The 20973-nt window shown below is 39.9% G+C and overlaps 1 protein-coding gene across 1 annotated transcript in view; it reads right to left on the reverse strand.

The window, feature by feature from the left end:
- Window positions 1-333: 333 nt before the first annotated feature.
- The window catches only part of DIAPH3 (diaphanous related formin 3), a 398738-nt gene continuing 378098 nt past the window's right edge, over window positions 334-20973 (reverse strand). Inside the window, exon 23 of the mRNA XM_019655900.1 lies at window positions 334-1518. Within this exon, the coding sequence (XP_019511445.1) occupies window positions 1256-1518 (263 nt within the window). The 3' untranslated portion in view covers window positions 334-1255. The remainder of the gene's footprint in view (window positions 1519-20973) is intronic.

A 20973-nucleotide genomic window follows, 5' to 3' on the forward strand; every position in this document is an offset into this window, starting at 1 on the left:
ATACTGGCTATGGAGAACACTCTTGTTCCCCAATGTCTATAAAGAAGGCCTGCTTCATAGTTCTAATTAATTAACTTTATTAAGTTGGAGCTGAAAGGAGGTGGAAACTTAAACAAGGAAATAAAAAGCAGTGGACCTCGCCAGACGAGTTCCATGTAACTGCTTTTTAACTGAAGGTAAAAGAGCAGTCCTTGCTTATTGCAGGTAATAAAGCAAAATAGACACTTAGATAGACTGCACAGCACAGTCTATTTCCAGCTTATCCACAGAATATGCTAATTACAAAAAAGAAAAGAAAAAGACTATTTCATTTAGTGCAAGGAATACATTTATTTTCTTTGATCCAGAATTAACAAAGTGAATTTGATGCCCCAGATAAAGTACAATTGTAACATTTGCATCAGAAAACTTTCCTTGAAACGCTTCTTCAGACCTTTGTTAAAGTTATTGATTATCAGATCAAAGAAACTGAAATTTCAAGTTTGTGCACAGAAATAAAAAAAATTGTCACTTGGGAATTCTATCCCAGAGTCATAATTACCAGGAGGGAAAAATGTTCTCTTGGCTAGGAGTTTCAGTAACACCGTAATACTATGTATGTCCAACTTTATACAAAATCTTGTGTATTTTGCAAAATAAACAGTGCATACATTCCTATTACATCATTTGTGGAAATGTGCTCAATGGTCTTAAGAGTCTCCTACTAGGTCTAATTAACATGAATTTAACAATGATGGTAATGAGCTTACCAGTCATTTCCTCACAGCTCTGTTATATTCACGTTTATGTTTTTGATGCGACACTAATAGCATGTAGATCCCAATTCAGTAGACATCTGGGCCTATATAAATAATATACATGGATATGTAGCAAGACTGAGGTTGAAGACTTGATGTTTGATAATGTTGACAAAAGAAGGGTAAAAATTACAGTGACTTAGACGGTGATTTCTTAAGGACACACTGCTGAACGCATGGCCACCTATCTGCTCTCTAAAGAATAATTTAACCACCAAATATAAAATACATGAATACCAGGTGACCAAAAAAAAAAAGAAAGCCCGTTACAATCTTGAATAAGTCAAAATCTCAAGTGCCTAGGAAAAGCAATGCAATCATGTATTTAGCTTTATTTTTAAAATATATACCATAATTTAAAACTATATAAAGTAACTTACATAAAAAGCAATTTTTTCAAGTGTTATAGCTTCAAGCATGGCTGTATATTTGGCTTAATCATTTTTTACAAGTTTAATTTATAAAGCTCGTAATCTTGCCAGCAGGGCTTCAACTTCAGGAATGGATTCGCTTTTAGAAACAGGGCCAAGAGGGCCCACTTCCTTTTTCCTGTTGCTTTCTACATTGCAGGCTTCCTTCTTCTCAGCTGCCTTCATCCTCCCTGTAGACATATGAGTGTCTAGATTATAATTAAGCTCCTGGGCGGCTGGAGTCCTTGTTGAGTTGCAATGGATATTGTAGTGCGAATGTGACCTTTCTGTCAACTGCGCTTTCTGATTTTCTACAGTGAGGAAGAAACATAGAATGTGTTGCTGTGATAAGCAAGGACTGTGCACATTACGAAACATAATTTGAAAATAATTATTCTCAACCAACAAGTTCTCTGAGATTAAACTAAAAATATTCAACAGAGCGAGGCAGATTTAAAATAAACATGCAAAGGTTAAGAATAAACTAAAATACAAACAGACACTCATTTCATTAGCACTTATGCTTAGTTCCTTCTTCCTTTATGCCTGAAATGCCCATCACTCAGCATTAAAGCTTGGTTCTGTATTTCATTCAGGTCTCCACTCAAATGCCATCTAAACAGAGAGGTCTTCCCTGACAACCGTCCATCTAAAATCACACTGTCTCTTCTCATCAATCTCCTTACCTCCCATCTTTCCCTCCCTAGAACTCATAACCACCAGGCACATTGCATGCCTGTTTCCTTATCCATTGTCTGTATCTCTCTATTAGAATGTAAGCTCCGACACATCTGGAACTTTTTTTTAAACACTGCTGTAACTTTGGTGCGTGAAACAGCCCTGGAGCAAAGTATTAAATAAATATGTACTGGGTAGAGAAATTATTTCCACACTCTATGTCCCAAGATAAGCATTAGCTTGAATCATAATGAAATTCATTTTCTTTCAGAACAAAAAACTAGGAGGAAAGTTTCTAATAGGGATTTAGAAAAATCAATGATTTCCCCTAAAAGAAATATTGAACTTGGCAGGTAAAATGTTAAACCTTCCTAGCAAAACAGAATTACATCATTATTTAATTGTCAAATATATGCACATGTATACCCACTGACATGTACACATACACACATTTTCTTTAATTGGTTAAGTGACAGCGAGGCGGACTTATCAAGGCTACAAGGAGAGAGTTGCAAAAGCTAATGACTAAACGGCTCTGGCCAATTGACTTTCCCAGGGAACATTAGATTTTCTTTTAATTAACTGAATCTCACATTGCACCTTATGAGTGAGCTCTCTCACAGATGTCAAACTTCGAAAACACAGACCTTACATATTCATGTCACCTTGAACAGGGCTTCAAAACGGCTTCAACAAACTTGACATGACATTTAAAGTTTTTTGGTTATTCGCTGAGAGATGTTCCATTATCCCAATAGTAATGGCTTTGGAGCACAGGCAGTCACTCATGACAGCGTGTTTTATGTGAGTGCTGAAAACTCCAGCCGAAAACAGCTTGTACATGAAAAGGTGGCTGCTGGAGATATTTACTGCACTGTCATGTCTGGGCCAGGGGCTTCCCGGTGATGGATGAGCATTTTACGCACCTTCTTGGACAATCTCAACAAATTTTAGAAGTATGATCACCTTTTAGCTGTTGGAGGAAAATAAATACACTTTTCCTATCACCTTCTCTGTCGGGTGGGTAATTGTTACTCAAAACTAAAAATCTAATGGAGTGGTGGTTTTCTCTTAGAGCAGTTTGGGCTCTGCCATTTACAACGTACACACTGCGGTCAAGTTTGCAGTAAAGAGCAGCATGGACATGGGTGTCCTGCAGGTCGCATGACCACACCGTTTGTTAATTTTTCAAGCACCCACCCCTCCGCCCCCCAAGAATGCTTGAAAACTATATTTGTTGCTAAGTGCAAATTTTTAGTCCGCTTACTGCTTCTTCCCCAGTCTGTTCCTGCCTTTTCTAGTCATTTGATTTCCTGCAAAGGACTCCATCGTTATGATCTCTCCAATAAGCCAGTTTATTCTGCTACTGGGCAACTCCAGGCAAATGTTTGCTGACAGAGAAGAGAGTCAGTTGGCTAAAATGTAGGTCTACACGAGGGGTCGGCAAACTGCGGCTCACAAGCCACATGCGGCTCTTTGGGTACGTACATGTGGCTCTGAAGTCAAACTGAAAATGAAAACAAAACTATCCTAGTTTCACTTATAAAAATTTAAAAGGATATTATTCACATAATGGTGATTTCATTTGTTTTATGGCTCTCGAATAATTTTTAAATTGTTGTGAGAGACAGAATTGGCTCTTCCATCTCAAAAGTTTGCCGACCCCTGGTCTATGATATATAAATCCATGATTGTCCCTCTTGTGGCTCTCATGGATCCAGCCCAGCTCCACAAGTGACAAAGTGAAAAGAGGAGGGGATTTGAAGGCAAACCTGGGTTGCAATCCATGCTCCCCAGCTTGGCGTTAACAGGTTACTTAATCTCTTTGAGTCTCAGGTTCTAATAATCGACCTCACAGAGTACTTGTGAGAATGAAAGGAAATAATGAGGGTGACACCTACTTCAAGATGCTTGCCTTTCTCTTCCTCTTCCAGAGCTTTCCCAGGGAGGAATCTACCACACAAGGCTTAGGACTTTTTCGGATGCTCTGACCTTTCTGACTTTCTGGTGACCATACCAGTGAGGGCTGAAATACCATTCTATTAATAGCTCGTATTTATATAGCACCTTTATTCATAAAGCATTTGCTACACTCTAAACATCAGTGCCCTCGTTTTATAGATTGAGAGGTAAAGGCAGGAGGTTAAGTCATTGCTTAGATTTAGTTATCGAGTAAGTGACAGAAGCCAAAAGCCGCCTCTAGAGATGCTAAGGCTGTCTTAAGGAAATCTGAAAAGCTTTTTGCCAAGGAAAAGTGCTAAGTAATTCAAAGCTAAGTTTCATAATAACGATGTCCTGTGCTTATACTTCAAAATGCTTGCTGACACATTTAATTCTCCCAGTAACTTTGTAAAGGCAGATAGCATACCTACGTACAGTACCTTAGCACAGTGTGTCCCAGGTCACACAGGCACTCCTGTCCTGGTCTCACTTAAAATCATGATCATAAACTTCAAGTACAGCCTAATCCCAGTACAGTCAGTTCCCTAAGAGCCAATCCTGTCCCTGACAACAATTTAAAAATTATTCGAGAGCCATAAATATATTTTACATAATCACCATTATATGAATAATATCCTTTAAAAATTTTATAAATGAAACTAGGAGTTTTATTTTCATTTTCAATTTTACTTCAGAGCCACATATATGTACCCAAAGAGCTGCATGTGGCTCGGGAGCCGCAGTTTGCCGACCCCTGGCGGCTCTTCCGTCTCAAAGGTTTGCCGACCCCTGCCTAGTCCATGCACGCTTCCGTTTTCCTAGACAGCTATTCCACACCTTCTCTTCTCATTACAAATGTCATCATGTTATCCTCCACTCTCATTTTACTCATTCATAGCAACAATCAGAAGGGAACTCCCATAGCCCCCCCCCGCCCCCCCCCCCCACACACACACTGTATGCACATGCACTCCTTCCCTCCCATTAGGACCTGCTCTGCTCCCCGCGGTGAGGACGGCCCCGCGGTGAGCACCATAAACTATTCTTGCTTGTCTATTCAAGGACATCCTCCGGCAGCTGTGTCCTCGCTACTGCATCATAAAGGTTTCCTTCTTCATGTGATCCTTCCCCTCAGCATACAAGTAATAACCCAATCTTTAGAGAAGAAAAAAAACTCTGACTTCGACTCCATGTCCTGCTCCGTCTCCTACCTCAGTTCCTGACTGGCTGCACAGCAAAAATTCTCTCCGAAGAACTGCCCATGCTTACTGTTTCAATTCCTCTCTTCCCATTTTTGTCTAGAACCTACTCCAATCATGCTTTTGACCCTTTCCTCTTCTGAAACAGCTCTTGTCAAGGTCACTGCTAAACTGTGTTGCTAAAAACAAGGACTGTATATCCACGTGGCGGTTTCAGTCCTCCTTAACTTGACGTACGCCAGATCCAAGGATGTGATGCTCAGGAGCCCGCGCTTTTCTTTTACTGTTTGCTCTTTGAACGTCTCTGGAGGCTTCGGTGGATAACGGTGGGTGGGCCAGTGCAGGCGGGAGCGCGCCTACCCTTCTGAGAAAACTCCAAATAGCTGTTTGGGTGCCTTACGGACAAACAATAAGAGAAAAAGCAAACTGGTATTTAACCCCTCTGTGGTTTCAGGTGAAGCATCTTCCATGAGAAGCAAAAGACAAGACGATATAAAAAGGAAAGAGGCCATTCCCGACACCACTGAAGAAAGAAAAAAGTGCACAAGGCCTCTTTGAGAATGCGCTTGCAGCTCTATTAGAAATTCCCCCATAACAGCTCTGCTCTCCACTCATCTCTCAGCACCCCCACAGTGGGTCCCGGCCATGGGGGTTTAAGTTGTACAACCGGGGGAGTCACATTTTAAATTGAGAAGCAGGTACATGAAGCTGGGTTGGAAGGTGTCCTGTCCCACTGCAACTAGAAGAAACGTTTATAGGTAGAGGAAGGCCCCAAGTTGGGAATACTTTTATGTAGATATTGTATAATAATGTTGGTTCAAGGCCAGGTGTCTTTTGCCATTGCAATTCTTTTAAAAGTCTGGTGGCTTCATGTAGGCTGAACTGGAGACCCAAATTCCTTGCACTTACATGCACTTAGGGCCAGCTGAGTGGCTCAGTTGGTTGAGAGCTCGCTCAAGAGTTTGAGCTCTGAGCAACTGTGGTTCGATGCCCAGCCCGAGCTGAGCAGCTGCTGAGCTGCCAACAGGTGGCAGGATGGCTCAGCTAAAAAAAAAACAAACAAAAAAACAAAGAAAAAAAAAACATGGACTTAGTTTCTAAATGGTTCATTTCAAACGTCAGGGAGATGTCACAACCCTGTAAGTTGGAGAGAACTCCATATAGGTGTTCTGAGGAACAAAATAAATTGTAATTTCAGGCCAGTGGGCTTCCTTTTCATATGAAATTAGTTCCAAATACAAAATGAAACACCGTGGACATACAAACTCTTTCAATGAAAGATAAGACTGGTGTTATCAAGAAATAGAGAAGCATTTTCTACTTCTGTCAACTCAAATCCTTACCAATACACATTTTTAAGTGAAAACTAAATTATTAAGGCAAAGCAGAATAATAGTTTAACTTTCCAAAGAGAGGAAGCTTATTATTTTAGGGATCGAATCTAAGGCTGCTGTGCTTGCACCCTCTCCCCCGCCCTCCCTGCCCCTGCCAATATACCAATTGATGTCTGTGAAGAGAAGTTTGATCTATTTAGGATTTCTGCCAATATCCAGGGCCACTGCTTATTGCCACACAGGTCAGCAAGGCCCAGCTGCTCCTCTCAGTACCAGGACAGTAAGGGAATCCAAGCCACACATCTTGCATTGACATTTCTGTGGAAATCTACAGGGTGAGAATACATGCGGTTTTCCTTTACTTATTTCACTTATTTCAATCTAATTCCTCCTCTGATTCTTACTATAAGAACTGATTCCGGAGTCTCACCACAACTTTTTTTCTGAAAGTGAAGGGAAAGTTGAAAATTGTTGAAAAGCTGAATGGCTCTTCAAAGCAGAGAACTTACTGGACTTAAAAATGAGAGTAAAAGCCTTAAACTACATCCCACATGACCTTTGGCAGACCATAGATTTGGAAGACAAAGAAAGTTAAAAAAACAAGAAATAAACACAAAACAAAACAAAAAACCAACATCCTGAGTAACATTGCCACTGTTTCTTGAGTCACACAGAAGACAGAGAAAACCAGGGAAATTGCGGACAAAATGTAAATATAAATATATGCAACTTGGCATCCAAATGTCTAAACATTTTGGCCAACAGTTATGCTTTCTTGAGCTCAGAAGACAGGGCTAAGGCCTGGCTGACAGCCCTTGGGAAAACCCTCTCTGCTTCAGAAAATATCAGTCATGGTTCAGAAAGAGGCATTATTCCCCTTAAGTCCGTATTGATCCCCCATCACATTGTGGTTCTAATGGGCGTGAGCTTCTTAGAAGTGCCGACTCTCAGATGAAATATAAAATTGAGCTCCTGCCTTCTGTGGCCAACGGTGAACCTGTGGCAGCTCTGACAGGAGGAAGAATGTGCAAGTTTGGCGTCCTAAACTGATGGCATCTATTGGGGCTGTCTGAAATTCGGTCTCTCCTTATAATGCTTTACCTTTTGCTCTGAACTATTACTTTGACCTACTAAGTAGCTGCTTGTTTTACCCCAGCAATGACTTCACTTTGGTGAGAGAAACAAATGACCCATAAATATAACTTTTAAAGCCCTACTGGGTCTCCATGATAGTAAAGCGCGTGACAAATATATGTTTTTAATCTATGCAATAACGGAAGTTAGCGCTGGCCGCCAGCAGCATATATCCCTGTGGTTTTCCTGATGGCTGATTTACTGATGCTGTAAATAACTGTCTTCCCTCGGCTTCATTTTGCTGTTTATTTTACCTTTTATATTGAAAGTGTATAAAAAATGATAAAAAGAGCAAAACGGCATTTTGTACATAGTTACAATCTTTTAGGAGTGCCAAGAAACTCTTATTGAACCAATCACGTAGAAACAGAAACAACAAAACAATTACTCCCCCAATTCAAACATAACAGACAAAGCAGAGGCTGACAAATAAAAGATCTCTGAATAGAGGAGATACTTGACAATTAGAACTTTTGTTTTTAGCAAAAACTCATCATATATACACTTCTCTTTGGTCTTGTTTTCTATCACTGCCCTTTAAATAAAAGCTCAAAGACAGCACCGCCGTTTTGCAGCGTCCTGTGCTGGGCCTTCCTAACGGATCGTAGGGCTAGAAGGAACTGGAGGCGATACAGGCTTCTGAGGACAGGACATCCAGGATCAGTCCAGCCCCTTTCCTCTAAAGAGAACAGTGATGCAAACCCTTCCATTCAACTACTTCCCTTTCTGATTTGTAATGTATTAATTGAGCTGGATGCCTCTCTCTATATTTGCTTCCCTCTTTCTCAGGTTTCTACCCAATTATTAGCAAATTCTAACATGGCTTTCGACCACAACTCTGTATTGAAACTGCTCCCTACAAAATTATCAGATGCCTCAAAATTCCAAGGCACTTTTCTTCTGCCTCATTTTCTCTTACAGTTGCAACACTTTATAAAATGTGTGTGATAAATAAGTTGGTTAGTCTTTTTCTGGGTTTCTGGGAGGTTGCCTCCAAACGCTTGGAATTCACAGATAGGAGTGTCTTTGCAATTCATGGTGGCCCCTAGGTAGTTTATGGTAATGAGCGATTGAGGATGAGGGACGGCCACATCAGAAAGACCAATCATGCGATTAGAGGGTTGGGGGTGGAGACTGAGTTCAATCATGTGGCCTGTGGAGCATGCCTAAGTAATGTCGCCTCAATACAGACGCTGGATACTGAGTACCAGCTGAGTTCTCCTGGTTGGTAATACACATTGTTACACACGGATGTGCTGGTGGGTGGGAGCAATGTATCCCCGAGGACAACAGACATTTCGTTTTGGGGCCCTCCCAGACTCCACCTTATGTGTGGTCTCTCTCTGGCTGGTTCTGACTTGCGTCCTTTTACTGTAATAAAGCTGCTGTAGTAAGGATAGCACGTTCCTGAATTCTAGGAGTCACTGTAGCCACTGATCAAACCTGAGGGCACAGGAAAACCCCCATATTTGTCGCCAGCTAGTCAAAGGTGAGGGAGGGCAGGGAACCCCCATATTTTCAGCTAGTATGTGAAGTAAGGGCAGTATTTTAGAGGACTGACGGGTGAAATCTGGCCTAACTCTGGGTAGCTGGTGTCATAAGTAATTACAGAATCTTATTCATAACTTTGACTATTAGTCTATAATTATCAATATCATTTTATTTCCTTTATATATGGCTATTCTATGCTTTGCAAATGCTTTCCCCATACTCCTTTGATTCTTACAACACTCCTGTGAGGGGGGTGATGGGGTATCATTGACCTTGTTTTACATAAAGTTGAAGGAGCAGACAAAACTTTCAGGCAGAGCCAGAGATGGAACTCAAGTCCTCAGACTCCTGGTTAGCGTGCTCTCACAGCAAAGCCTTCTACCATGCTTACTCTTCTGCTCTTTGGTGATTCCTTTTTACTTGTCTTTGATAATTTATTCTACCTCCCAAACCTGACGATACCTCTCTCCGTGAGGCCATTTCATCCTTGGCCCACGTGACTGTCCTGTCTGCATTCTCCTGACGGAGCTCTCACAGCTTCAGCATCTGCTCTAGGAAGGACACTCCCACACCTGCATCTCCAGCCCTGATGGGAGTGTTGACACCGTGCCCACCTCAGCCTCCTGAAGCATTTATTCCTCAGTGCCCTACCGTTACTTCAAACAACACATTTCCAGACAAACTTTCAAATCCAAAGCAGCTTCCTCTTCATTCTCACGTACTGAGGCCAACCATGGTATCTGTTTACCAGTCCTGCTATCCATTACTGACAGTTGCCTCGGGCTACTTTGCGCTTGTGGTCACCAGTGTGTGGCTTAGCAGCTATTAAGTAAATATTTCTAAAGGATACAGTTGCCTGTTGGCTGATAGATGACAGGTAGTAAATAACTTGATATGTTGATCTGGTGGTTTATGAGGAAGACAGTGGGGAAATAACACGGAATATGGTTTAATATTATATTATTGAGTACACACTATACATATAAGTGATAAATCCTTTACATGTTATTTAAATTTTTTTGTTTTCCAACAACTCTAAAAGACAGTTACTGACAACTCTGTTTTAGAAATGAGGAAATTGAGGTGTAGAGAGGTCCCTGAATTGTGAAGGCCACACAGACATTGCCAGTGGCAAGCCCAATCCAAACCTCATGCCAGCACGGCTCGGGGGCCACCTGATTAGGGCACGGCAAACTGGCATATTGTGAAATGTACAGAGCACTTACCTTTGGGAGGGCTGATGAAAGGCCGATTCCCAGTGCTAATGATGAGGAGGCTATATTGGAAAATAATGAGCTAAATAAATACTAGAGGGCCTAAATATTTTCCGGAAGCCATTTCTAGTAAGTAGTATCTTTTAATGAGCTTTCAAGTATTTTCCTTTTTATATTTCTTAACTCAACATTTGTTTGATATTTCCAAGGTACAGAGATCTTCCTTCTGAATAGCTTGCGCTACTTCAAGTCCATTTCACTTTGATTCATACAATCAAACATAGAAATGCAAACTCAGGATTGGAAAGACCCTTAGTTACTTGGAGAATCATCTATCCAGTGCTGGAATTCCATTTATTCAGCACCTTGTCAAATGGCTGTCTAGCCTAAGTTTGAAGGCCTCCAGTCATATCCTTGCAATTGTGCAAGACAATACATGCCTACTTTGGACAGCTCTCATAGCTAAAAGTTTTACCTTATATTTTTCTACAGTTTGTTTCCTTGAAATCTTCCTCACTGGCCCTACTGATTTTTCCCATGAGGGCTATGCTGAGTGAGCCTAACTCACCAGCCCTTCAACTATTTTTAAACAGATAACAATACATTCCCAAAATCTTCTCTTTGCCAAGACAAATAGCCACAAGTTCAACTGTTTTGCAATGGAATTATAGTTAAATCAATTCATTAGCTAATTCAATGAGTATTTATCCACCATGCGAGGCGCTGAGCCTTTGAAACATTTAGGATCCTGTCATTTTTATTATGAACATGAAAAATCATATGTATTTAGTAGAGGAGCCAAACCCAACTAGTGTATCCAGTACCATAAAACAATAGAATCGTATGCTCATAGAAGCTTTTTGACTTCAATCATTACAAAATTTCCACGTAGACTTAGTACGTGAGGTTGATTTTCAGTATATGCCTAATAGAACTCTGCTTAAAACAATCTCATTTTATTCATTACAGAATTCAATTCTGGGATACGTTTGTGATAAAGACCATTTTAAATTCAAATAATTTTATGTATGACTGTATACACAGAAATATTCCTTTACTTCTCCCCAGCCTACTATTAAATGTATATGTTATATCTAAAAGGTAGTAATATGTTCAAAGAGTAAGAGAAACAAACTCACATCCAGCCAACTCTGACCTAACTTGCTACAACGTAAGCTCCACAAAGGGCGAGATCTTTCTGTTTTATTCACCGTTGTGTCCCCAACACAGTAGGGCCTCACATAATGTCATCGATAGGTTGTTAGACACTGCAACTTTCAGCAAAACAGCTTATAATGAATTGATGGATAACAAACCAATTTTACCATAGGCTAGTTGATATAAATAAGAGTTAAGTTCCTACAGCATGTTTCTAATCACAAAAACATCACCAAACTTCTATATAAAGACCCTAAGCCCTTCTAATATTAAACATTAAGGTACATGTGAGCTATATATACGTTTAAGAAAGACTAAAAAAACAAGAAAGACAATTATTTTCCAACCACTTATCTCCGTTCAGTGTCTTGCTGGCCGGAGTGGATCCCAGCAATTCAGGACCAGGCGGACACCCCCACCCTGAGCAGCAGGCCCTTCCATCACAGGGCACACACCCACACACGCTCAGACTGGGACAATGTAGATACACCAAGTCACCCACCAGGCACATCTCTGGGATGTGGCAGGAAGCTGGAGAGCCCAGAGAAAACCCACACAGGCATGGGGAGAGGGTGCAAACTCCATACAGGCAGCGGCCCCGGGTGGGAATCGATTTTTCCCCCCTCATCAATGTCATAATAAAACGATACTCAACGGAAGATGTTATTTGAGGACCTGTTGTACTTAAGAGTAGTGCTCGCTTTTTTTTTTTTTTTTAGCTGAGCCATCCTGCCACCTGTTGGCAACTCAGCGGCAGCTCAGCTTGGCTGGGCATCGAACTGCTGTTGCTCAGAGCTCACACTCCTGAGTGAGCTCTTAACCAACTGAGCCACTCAGTCGGCCCCTACCACCTCCTAATGAGTGTTTAATACATTATTTCTTGAATGACTGAATCTAATTATACCACCTTGTTTCACTTACTGTTTTATAGTAATCCTTTCAAAACAAAACAAAAAAAACCCTTCGGAATAACATTACCTCAATAGTAAACTGATGACATACCAGTTTTGGTTTAATGCATATTTTTGTGCTTTCTGTTCTCTTGAGGACATAGCACTGAGTCGAGAACAGTACCATCCAATAGAAACACAATGAGAGTCAGAAAAGTGGGCTACATAATGCAACATAAAATTTTCTAAAGTCACATTAAATATTGTGAAAACACTTTCAGAAATGTATTTTATTCAACCAAATGTCAACTACTGGGTTGTCGGAAAAGTCATGACGTATTTTTTCTGTTTTTCTTTGCAAAAATGTGTCATGACTTTTCCGACAACCCAATATTATCATTTCGACATGTAAGCAAAATAAAACATATCTTAATAAAAGCGATCACATTCTTTTATTTGGCACTAACTCTTCCAAATCAAATGTGTATTTTATACTTACGGTACATCTCAGTTCAGACTAGTCACAGTTTAAGAGCTCAGCAGCCGCACGTGACTATCGGCTGCACACTCACAGCACAAGCCAGCACCTGGAGTGCCTAACAGTGCTCTTACATGTAACATTTCTGAGTTGGATAGCTTCATAGAAAATCTCAGTTGATGAGTAATTCCACCTGGACTTGGATTTTGTACTATCAAAAACCCAATAATAATTATTAAAACTTTAGAAATTATGACTAAAATAACTTTTTAAACTTTAGTTAAAAGTTAACGTTCAAATTGGAATAATCCATATCCTAATGGAAATTAAATTGTTCATTTCCCCATACTTACTAAAAGTACCTCTATAATTTGTTATAGGTCACCATATAGGGGTGTGACTAGAACAAACGTTACAAAATCAAGATCACAAGCCCCACCCTTGTATGGGTATGCATTTTGGAATCTTTTCCTCAGTATTAGGGATGTATTTATACCTGCAGTTTATTTTTTTTATGTAGTTTGGACTAGTAAAATTGGCTTTGCCCTACAATAACATACTGTACACTAATCATGGTTACTTATCAAATAAGTATGTGCTGTTTGAATTACATGGGGAAATAAATTGCAATTATAAATACATCCCTAACACAGAAGGGAAAAAAAATCCCCAAATACATACCTTATTGAAATTAGGTCAATAAATGAAAGATAGCCTATTAATAAAATCAGTTATTACAGAAGGAAAATGCTTTTCCAACATTATTACTTTTTTAGCTACATAAACAACAGTCAAGTGAAAGAATGCAATGTTCCAAAACTTTGCATTTCATTGTGATTCTGTTTTCTATAAACAGCAAGGAACAGTTGTACATTCCTAGGTGATTTGGATTTACGTAGCTTCTGTCAATGGTAAAAATAGACCATGGCTAAAGATTAAAGTAACAATCAGGAAAGGTGAATGCTGATAATGACACACCTGCCTTTGCTACTGCTGTGTTCTGACATGTTTATCCAGACACCTAAGCAAAGGAAGACCAGGTTTCCATTTAGAGACACTTCTACATTTTCTTCATAGTCCTACACACATTTTAGTAAATCAATAAAAATTAGAAGAATCTAACTTCTTTAATATGACTCTCCTTCTTTTCAAAATGGGATCGACCTTTATTGCTTGCCATCCTCCTATTTAAACTGTACCTGAGGTGCAGAAGTGTCCCCGTTAGACGCTGATAGACTTGCCTTTTTTTGATTGTTCTATTCATAGCCCAGCAGCATTATCCTGCGCTGGATGGGTGGTACCAAGTTTCATTATGAAATCTGAAATTGCTCCTAAGATCTTGGTTTAATGTATTTCTAGAAAATGAGTGAAAAAAAAAAGGATCTGGCATGAGTCACACAGCCTTTACTTTCCAGAGAGCAGCTCAGGCTAGTGCACTACTGCCTCCTACTGTCAGTTTCGGGAAACGAGTGTCTGGGTGGACCACACTCAGCCTTACTCTATTCAGATGTGCGAGTCACTGGCTTTCTTCCTCCAAAGGTATATTGTATTAATATGCCCTGCGATCATAACTTAGGGAGATCTGTTTTCTGAACTTCTCTGAACTCTTTCCCTGGTTAGACTATTAGGTCTGTGACAAAGATCCACTCAAAAGAAAAAGAAAAAAACCCCCAAAACACTGGTTTTAAATTTACAAAATAACATTTGTTCTTTCAAAATTCTTTTTCACATTATTTTGTTCTTAAGATTTCCATTTTTCTCTCCCCCTTTCCTTTAAAGCCTTACCACATACGTATCTGCAAGGAAATGCCAAGAGAAAAAAACTCTATTATTTTTAGATCTTTTAGCGGCTTTCTCCTAAATAAAAAAAATATTAACAAGTATGAGTTAAAATACTATAGTAGGAAATATAATGATTCATTAAATCAGAGAAATGTTTAAAAGCTTTAAGTTTACGTATGTAAAATATAGAAGTAGTACACGAAAGCATTGGGTAAATATAAACAGCTCATTTCTAGAACTAGCGTATTTGCAGCAGTAATTTGGTGCAGAGTGCTGGTTGTAGACTCCCTTGTGCTCAAGTGCAGTTTGATTTCTGATGGTTTGGGCTGAGTTGACGAATGTTGATCTGCATTTTAAAGGTGAGATTTTTCATCCACCAAATAAGTCTGGCAAAGAGGACCCTTCCTAGAAGCTGCTCCCTTTTAATGAGGAAATAGCAAAAGGAATAGGTCAATGGTACTTATTTTCTTGCAAATAAAACACTAAGTTTGGTTCCAGGCTGCACTGAGATCTCTGAAAAACTCCTTTCTGTAAACAACTGATTTTTAATGCAGCCTAGGCTGGGCCTGTGCTTCCTGAGACCCTGTGGACACACACAGTCCAATCGGAACACACAATTCCCTCCTTCCGTTGACTGCAATCGATTCCCGCCTCCGGCTGCTCTAGCCAGAAGGGGCTGTTTCCTCAAAGACCGGCTTCCACTCTTCTTCCCAGGGCTGTGGAGTACCCCCTGTCTCCATGGTAACATGAACCGCAAAGCACTAGCAATGTACCCTACAGCAGGCGGAAAAGAAAGAAATCAGAGTGCATACTCCTGAAAAGCAAAAGCAGGTGCTGAGGACGGCAACACGGACAGAGGACGGGATGCAGCAAACGCCGGTGTTCCATGCCTTGCATATTCTCTTAAAAGAGCACAAGGGTAGCTCAGAAGAAGCCCTCAAGTATATGGAACTTTATAACCCCTATGGTATTAGAAAAAAACAGTTACTGGAGGTCCACATTAACCAGAACTGTCCAGCAATAGGTGGTTCATGAAATTATTGAGATGAAAGCTGTCAGGTGTTAGAGAAACAAAATATAAAAAGAGACAAATCAAATCAAATATTCCAATATGGTTTATGTGAAAGGCAAGGAAACTAAGTTACTATCACATGACAGAATGTTCTCTTTTTTATTACTCAACCTTAAGATAATATAAATGTTCTTAGTCTTTTTCAATTTGGGGCATCATATTAAATGTGGTATCTAAGTCTATTTATTTAGTTCAGTGGCTCAGTGTAATCAGAAAGTTTATGCCCCAAATTGTTGGTCAATTACAATCTGCTTCCTGGTTACAAACAGCATCCTTAACTCACGATGGGGTATATGAGGAGCAGTAATGGTGTTCAATTTGAATTTGAAAATATTCCCATTAACCCATATCCACATTACGTAAGACATGTTATTCATATAGGCATTTAATACATAGCTATTTTGTCACTACTTTAAAAAGTATTTCAAGCACCTAAACTCATGGGTGAACAAAGCTGATTCTGAACTCTCTTCTTGGAGGCAATAGCCACACAATTAGATTAGAAGAAATTAAGAGAAGGTAATCATACATTCACTTGTAGAACTCTTATTAGGATCTGAGAAAATTTCTTTCCAGTCTTAGGTGTTTTTTGTTTGTTTTTTAAACTCATCAACTGAAATGCAGCTATAAGCTATAGCCACTAGAGGTCAGAGAGTCACCCCTGTCACCAATCATTAAATTTAAGTGGACATTATAGTATCTTGAATAACTTTCAGTGGCTTAAAAATTATGGAACATAATACATTCTTTTACAACTATTACAGCATAATAATAATAATAATAATATGTTTGCTAATTAAGTGTTCTGTGTCTAAAGGTCTTAGATTTGGCAATGCTACATTACCTTTCTATACTGGCTCTCATTTAATTGGGAGAAGAAATCATTGCAATTAGTGAAATCTAAAAACCTTTTCAATTAATGGAATTCCATGACACAAAAAGGCCTCTTCTGGAACAGACTAAAGACATGATGTGCTCTGCAGTTTCCCCAAATCCATTGGAAATCCTAACATTCATGAACTTTCCAATAGGAATCATTTTATTTCTCTAATGTAATTATCTTATGTCTATTTTCTCCTGGAATAAATAAATCTTATTATCACACATATTTATAGCCCTACTTATGAGACTAAAAAAATAATTATAATGGGGATGTGTGTGTGAGTCTTTATCTGTCCAATGAGATGTACTATGTGACAAACCAAAAATAATTTGTTACCAACAAAATTTTCAACTGTGACACAATCCGCAAAGATGGAACTCAGATCTAGTTCTAACAAAAATATATTCACTTTCTCACCATTCTTATTATTACAATTAATAAAATAATTATAAGACATTTTTTTCCCATTTCAGGTTCTGTTTTATAAAAGATCAAGAATAAAAGCAATACTATGGTATTTGATCACTTACATCCATCTGCATGAGGCGTTTTACATGAATCATCACACAGCCTCAGGGAGCTTGATTTTTATTCTCTCCATTTCACGGATGAGAAAGGGAGGCCTTGAGGGGTTAAGGATCTTGACCACCAACAGGAGGTAAGTCATGGTGGATCTGCGATTCAAGCCCAAGGCCCCAAGTTCAGCTCTGGGCTCCAAACTATAGCAGGGTTATCTAACTTAAAAAAAAAAACAAACTATAAATTCTGAAAAAAAAGCAGACACTATTCCTATATTAGCACAAGGAACCAAAGGGAACTATGAGGCACTTCATTTTTACTAAGGTTATTTCTGACCAATACTTTAAAAATGGATTGAGCTCTAGTTAAACAGAATCAGGAATATTTGTTCCACGGTTTTGCTTGTATAATATATAAAGTAATGCCTACACTTAAAATGCAATATAATTAGTAATTCATAGAAGAAGCAAAACCTATGGCCCCGATTCACTAGGACATTAGAAAATACAGGAAGCTAATTTACAGTAGCCCCCCCTCATCACACGGTGGAAAGGTCCCTAGACCCTCAATGAATGCCTGAAAGCACAGACGGTACCTAACCCTATATATACATTTTCCCTATACATACATGCCTATGATCAAGTTTAATTTATAAGTTAGGCACAACATGAGATGAACAATAAAATGGAACAATTATAATAGTACACTATAATGAAAGTGCTGTGTATGGCTTTGGAGCCATTATTAAGTCAAACAAGGGTGGCTTGAACACAAGCCCTGAGGCAGTGGATCTGATAACTGAGAGGGCTACTAAGTGACTAATGTCCATAGGCAGTGTGGGGGTGCTGGACATAGGGGGCGATTCATGGGCAGGTGGAGCGGGATGGTGCAAGATTTCACCAGCCTACTCGGAACGGCATGCAATTTAAAACTTATACCTTATGCCTGCATTTTCCATTGAATATTTTCAGAAGTGGTTGTCGGCGGGTAACAGAGACCGCGGAGAGCAAAACTGACAAGATGGGGGGATGGGGGGAAGTTAATGTATTTTGACATTATTACACATAAAAACTTTGCATTTTAATGAATGCTACCCAATCAGCACCAAGTAGAGAGTGCAGTTACAAGATGTACTAGATTTCCTTTATAAATAAAATGAACTAACCACAAATGCCTCAATCTAGTCTAAAGTTTTACATTTTTGAATATATTTCTCTCACTAGTAATCCATACGTGAGGAAATTACCATTCTTTTTAAAAAAATGGAGCAATTCCTGAAACTGAGACCTGTGTTTGAACTTCTTTAGCTGTGGTAATGCAGTGAAGTCTGAATGTAGTACTAACCTAACCCGCTTTCCATTCCTCTGTCCTAATCATTGTCCGTGGTTATCTATGATCCCTCAAATCCCATCAAATGCTACCCCCAATTTCTCAAAAGGCTGTGATGTCACTTGCTGGTGAACTTCCACTGTACTTCTCTCATATGTGTGTATCCTAGTGGGCTTGGTGTTAGGGTTTTTTTGTTGTATTTGTTTTTTTTTGTCCCTGCTACATGCTAGAGCCGAGCGACAAGACCATGAGCTACTGAGAGTAGGGTCTGTGTTCTTCTCATGTGGTGTTAAAAGCAGTACTGTGCACACAGATATGTCCTTTCATCATAAGGTTCTACATTCACAATTTTTGGCATACTGTAGGGTAGAAGATGGAAAACATCCCCTTAGTCAAAAAATGCTGAGTCTGTGCAGTGGGCCAGGCTGTACCGCATGTCAGGAATGCAGCAGAGGAGCTGACGTGGTGCCTGCTCTCAGGAAGCCTACCATCTCCTCACATCGTTCTCTCTGTATCTACTGAGGTGTTTGCTGATTATCCTCCCTATATAACAAGGCGAAATGGTGAGGCCGGTTGAAGTGTTTTGAGGAGTCAATTATGCCTCTCATTACTTAATGTATTATTGGGTCTGGTGTCTCACGGCTTTTGGCAACATTAGGATCCATGCCCCTTAAGTGATCAACACAAATGTTGAAGTCCTGTGGGTGTGTTAGGCTTCAGAAGAAAATGCTTAGGGCTGGGGAGAGGGCTGCCATTTGCAGCAGATGATGAAGGAACACAGCACTGTCAAGATAAAAGGGCCCAGTCAGAGTGTCTTCTAAGGAGAACTACTGCCCTAGGCTATATGGGGGATGACTGAAAGGCAGGAGTACAGGAAGAGCAAAAGGGAGGCTGTGCGGGCTGTGCAGAAAGGCAGGTATGGGGTGGATCAAGTCAGCAACAGTTCAGGCAAGATGAATTGGGCAGGACTGGAAGAATAACATCTGAAGAAGGAAATGGATTTGTAGGCAGAAGTCCTGAATTTGAGACATTTTTGCTCCAGATGTAGTTGAGAATAGTGGCTGCTGCCCTATTGTTCTTGCTGCCTATGTTCTAGGAAAGAGAGGAGCAGGAGCTGAATTCACCATTCAACCCGAGCCTCTCTTAACAGACTGTCTGGGGTTCCAGTGTCCCATTCTCTCCACAGTTGGTCTGAAACCAGGCCAAAGAAGTCACTTCCAGGGAGCCCTCCTCAGCCCCCAGCCGAGGCCTCCCACTGTTCGTTCTCAGAGCCTGCTCTTTCCCTTCACTGCACTTCCCAGACGCATAAAGTGTTTGGGGAATTATACATTTAATATTTGTCTCCTCTACTACATGCTGCGAAAGAAATCTTTCCCCAGGTCTTATCCAAATGGGGATAACGATGATGCCAGTATTTATTGGGCCTCTCTGTGCGTTAGACCTGACAAGGAGCTTTAATAACATACTCCCAGTGAGTTCTCACATACGCTGTGAAGCTGTTGTTAACATCCCCATTATACAGGAGAAAAATCGAGACCAAGATGTCAGCTTCCATTTGTCAGACCACACAGCGCTCTTGGTTTTGCTGCTGCGACTCTCCTGGGGAGGGCTGTGATGATCTCCTCAGGCAAATCAGAGGACCTATGAGAGGAGGCAAGTTTAGCTCCACTCCCCTTCCCTGCTGTCTCCCAGATCTGGTTTTAACTGAGCTTACTGCCACGGGACAACCTTCTGGTTTGTTCATCAAGCTGAACGCTCCTTGATTTGTTTGTTCTGTGGATTTATATGAAAGAGAATCGAAAACAATTTTCCCTGGCTCATCTGGTTAGTTGCAAACTCTATACATTTGTGACTACTTGGATCAGAGGGAGCGCTATCATAGGGTTAGCTTGTATCTAAAAATAAAAATTATTAAGGGTTTCTTCTTAGCTCTGTCATTCACTTTTTATATCCTGGAATTATTCTCTTAATCTCCGTAGACTTCAGCACATTTCTTTGTTTACTGCGGATGATTAAATAAGCCAAACCTGCAAAGGATTTTTATGACAAAAACAATAAGTGCAGATCACCATACAAAGGGAAGGCGTTTGTAAGGTGTCCTCTCATCACCAATCTTGAAAGTGGGTGTGTTTGGGCCTCTTTTCTGATGGTTACCGCAGATAGATTGGTAACAGACACTCCTGAAGTCCTATAACTGGGTGAAAACAGAGCCATAGATGCTTTTGGAATCATTGACCAAGATCTCTCTTTTAATGTTAAAAAAAAGAAAGAAAGAAACAAAGAAACAAAGAAAAAAAGAAAGAAAAAATCATCCATTTCTATTCCTTTCAATGTAATCTATCACATCAGCAAATTGGCTTATGCTTACATGTGGTATGATTAAATTCATGGTTAAAGTGATAAACCCAGTGATGTGCATTTATGCATTAATTTACTGGGGATAGGTGGGTGGATATCCAGATCCTGAATATATCTGATGAGAATGGCAGCTGTAATGCTTATGAATTACAGCTCTTTGTCATGTAAAATAAACCGACAGCTTCCTCTTAAAGCATGATAACAGCAACACATTTAAAATCACATTTGAGGATTTCAGGGTATCTGGAGTTATTAAGAAAGAAACTGAAAAGCTGATTTTTTGGGGGGCGGTGGTTTGGGATGGGA

Source organism: Hipposideros armiger, unplaced genomic scaffold (assembly GCF_001890085.2).
Source record: "Hipposideros armiger isolate ML-2016 unplaced genomic scaffold, ASM189008v1 scaffold_251, whole genome shotgun sequence".
NCBI classification, from domain to species: domain Eukaryota; kingdom Metazoa; phylum Chordata; class Mammalia; order Chiroptera; family Hipposideridae; genus Hipposideros; species Hipposideros armiger.